This window comes from Puccinia triticina, chromosome 8A, assembly GCF_026914185.1.
Source record: "Puccinia triticina chromosome 8A, complete sequence".
Lineage (NCBI taxonomy): Eukaryota > Fungi > Basidiomycota > Pucciniomycetes > Pucciniales > Pucciniaceae > Puccinia > Puccinia triticina.
The window spans coordinates 5330394-5332707 of record NC_070565.1 but is presented as its reverse complement, the minus strand read 5'-3'; the positions used below and the strand labels follow the sequence as shown (position 1 = coordinate 5332707).

General features: G+C 46.7%; 1 protein-coding gene across 1 annotated transcript; it reads right to left on the bottom strand.

Moving 5' to 3' along the window:
• Nucleotides 1–355: 355 nt before the first annotated feature.
• PtA15_8A563 (uncharacterized protein) lies at nt 356–2102 on the bottom strand (the record flags this gene model as incomplete). The annotated part of the gene is made up of 6 exons (XM_053172005.1): nt 356–565; nt 639–1125; nt 1209–1502; nt 1612–1681; nt 1767–1848; nt 1920–2102. The coding sequence occupies 6 exons, from the start codon at nt 2100–2102 to the stop codon at nt 356–358; spliced, it is 1326 nt and encodes a 441-aa protein (XP_053023212.1).
• Between the last annotated feature and the right edge of the window lie 212 nt (nt 2103–2314).

Here is a 2314-nt window from a genome sequence, read left to right as displayed (position 1 = left end):
GGGAGCTACAAGAAGGAAAGATACTGAAGGCGGAGGATGCAACTATGACGACAACAAAGACTTGGATGACTTGGATCAAGATGACCTGGAACATCAGATTCTGCGCAATGTTAAATCAAATCTACACTACCAAAAAAAAAGCCCCTGTGAGGACATATGTATATACCCCACTGCTTTGTCTTTTCTCTATCCCAGTTACAGTCAAACCAACAAAACCGCCCACTGGTTTCATTCGACCATAGTTGGTGCAGGCCAAAATTATGTTTTTTGGACAAGACTATCACATATTGTTTAGTAGTACAACAATCGCCAATAGCACATGCTGGCATTTGCTTGCCTGAAGATCAGGAGGAGGTTAACAATACGCTTGATCAGGTTCTCTCGACGAGCTTGGTACATCGTCATCATCACTATCTGCCCAATCCAACACGCCAGGATTGGTATGCAGACCAAAGTCTTTGAGGAGAGGAGAAGGCATCACGTATGTTTTCATGCTTAGGGCCGCCCTACCCCCGGGAACACGAGCCAACAGCGTGGCTTCCGCGGGAATCGATTCAAAGGTAACCTAATAGTGTTCATACAAGTGATGGTCAGACCAGTCAGTAGCAGAACATGAATGAAGATTGATAAGCACAAACAGTTCGATTAAGTTGCTCATATGCTTTCAAAAATTTATCAATCTCTTCCAACTCCTGTTCTACTTTCTCTTTCTTACGAGCCCAGTCATTCTTCAGAGATCCGTTCCGCACCGCAAGGACTGAACCACTGCATACCGCCTTCATGGCCTTTCGTGCCAAGCCAAGCCAGCCAATTGCTTCCCCGTTTTGACTCGCCTGCTCTCCGGCTTCGAGCGCCAGCCACTTGTAACCACGCCCAAGAGCAACTTGACGACCTTCACTAACGTAGTTTCGCAAGGAACTCGAAATCTCGCCTGCGCCACTAGCCAATTTGAAAGCATCCTTCGCGGTGCTATAGAGTTGGTGTACATTCAATTCGAGCTTTGCCAGCAGAGCCGGGGAGGGATGTGATTTAGGAAGCCCTGCCCCAGGGTTGGCATGCCGATCCATCGCAGACCTTGACAGCAAACGCCGAATTGCAAGCCGCTCAGCATCCGCTAATGTCTGCCTAATGTCGTCAAAAGTTAGAAATCAAGGTCGTCAGGTACAGAAATATCGAAAGGCAAGAATATCTCAGGTTTGCTAACGAACTGTGCTAATCCACCAGTAGCTTCTCGGGATAGCTCTGGGGGGCGGGTTGAGCGCAAATGCGCAAGGCCATCCGGATGGTATTTTTCCCATTTGGGGATGATTTCTTTACTCAATAATTCGAATATTCCACTGGCACGGCATAGAGTGTCGGCTGCTGAGCTCAGCTTCCCGTCTCCCGCACGTCTCTCAGCGTCTGTACCGAGTTCGTAAGCGCCCATTGAATTAACCAGCGAGTTCGAGGTATTTGATAAAGCGAAGCCAAGGTTGAGGAGGACCGAAGCTAATTCATAATAACTTGTTAAGGACCCCAAAAAAATCGACGCATCAAGATAGATAATCTGTTTGAACTTAATCATATATTATTATAAAAATTAAAATTGATCAAACTCAACCATTGACTTACAAACACGGCAATAAGATCCTAGATGGTGAACGAACTCTGCGGGATGAGAGTGTTGATCTCCAGCCAAATGCTAAAAATTAGAAAGCCATGGTGAGGCACGTGATTATTAGCTTTAATGACAGAGTATACTAATCTTTTCAGATCTGGTGACATGCCTATTTCATTCGGCATGAGCAAGATGTCTTTTTCGACTGCATCCATGAGACCCAGAAGGTGAGGAAGATAGTCTTCAATTACCTGGTAACAACCAGGGTGGCAGATTTGGTCAAGACAAACCTCTAAGTGGTCTTGATAAACTAAGCTCATACCTTGATAGCCTTGAACCAATCCCGTTTTCCAGAGTTCTGCTTACATTCTTTCAAGGCTGTTCGCATGGCACTACGGGCGGCATTGGCTCCGGCTAGTTGACCGATCCGTTCGCCAGTTGGGTCAGTCAGCAGGGGCTCGAAATTAATCGTTGTTGGCGTCGATAGGTCGAACAGGAATGACATCGTTTCGAATACGAATCTGGATTTCGCCGCGTAGTTGATGCTATAAGTCCGGCACCCGGGGGTTCGGGCGGGGGTAAGCTTCGTTCCGAACCCCACATCGAAACCACCCGTGTGGTTTTTTTGTGAGACTTGTTCAAGACTGAAACCCAAAATTTCATCAGTTGGTCTGTCCTTGTTGCCATCCAGGTGGCTTCTAAATTAACTATGTCCCT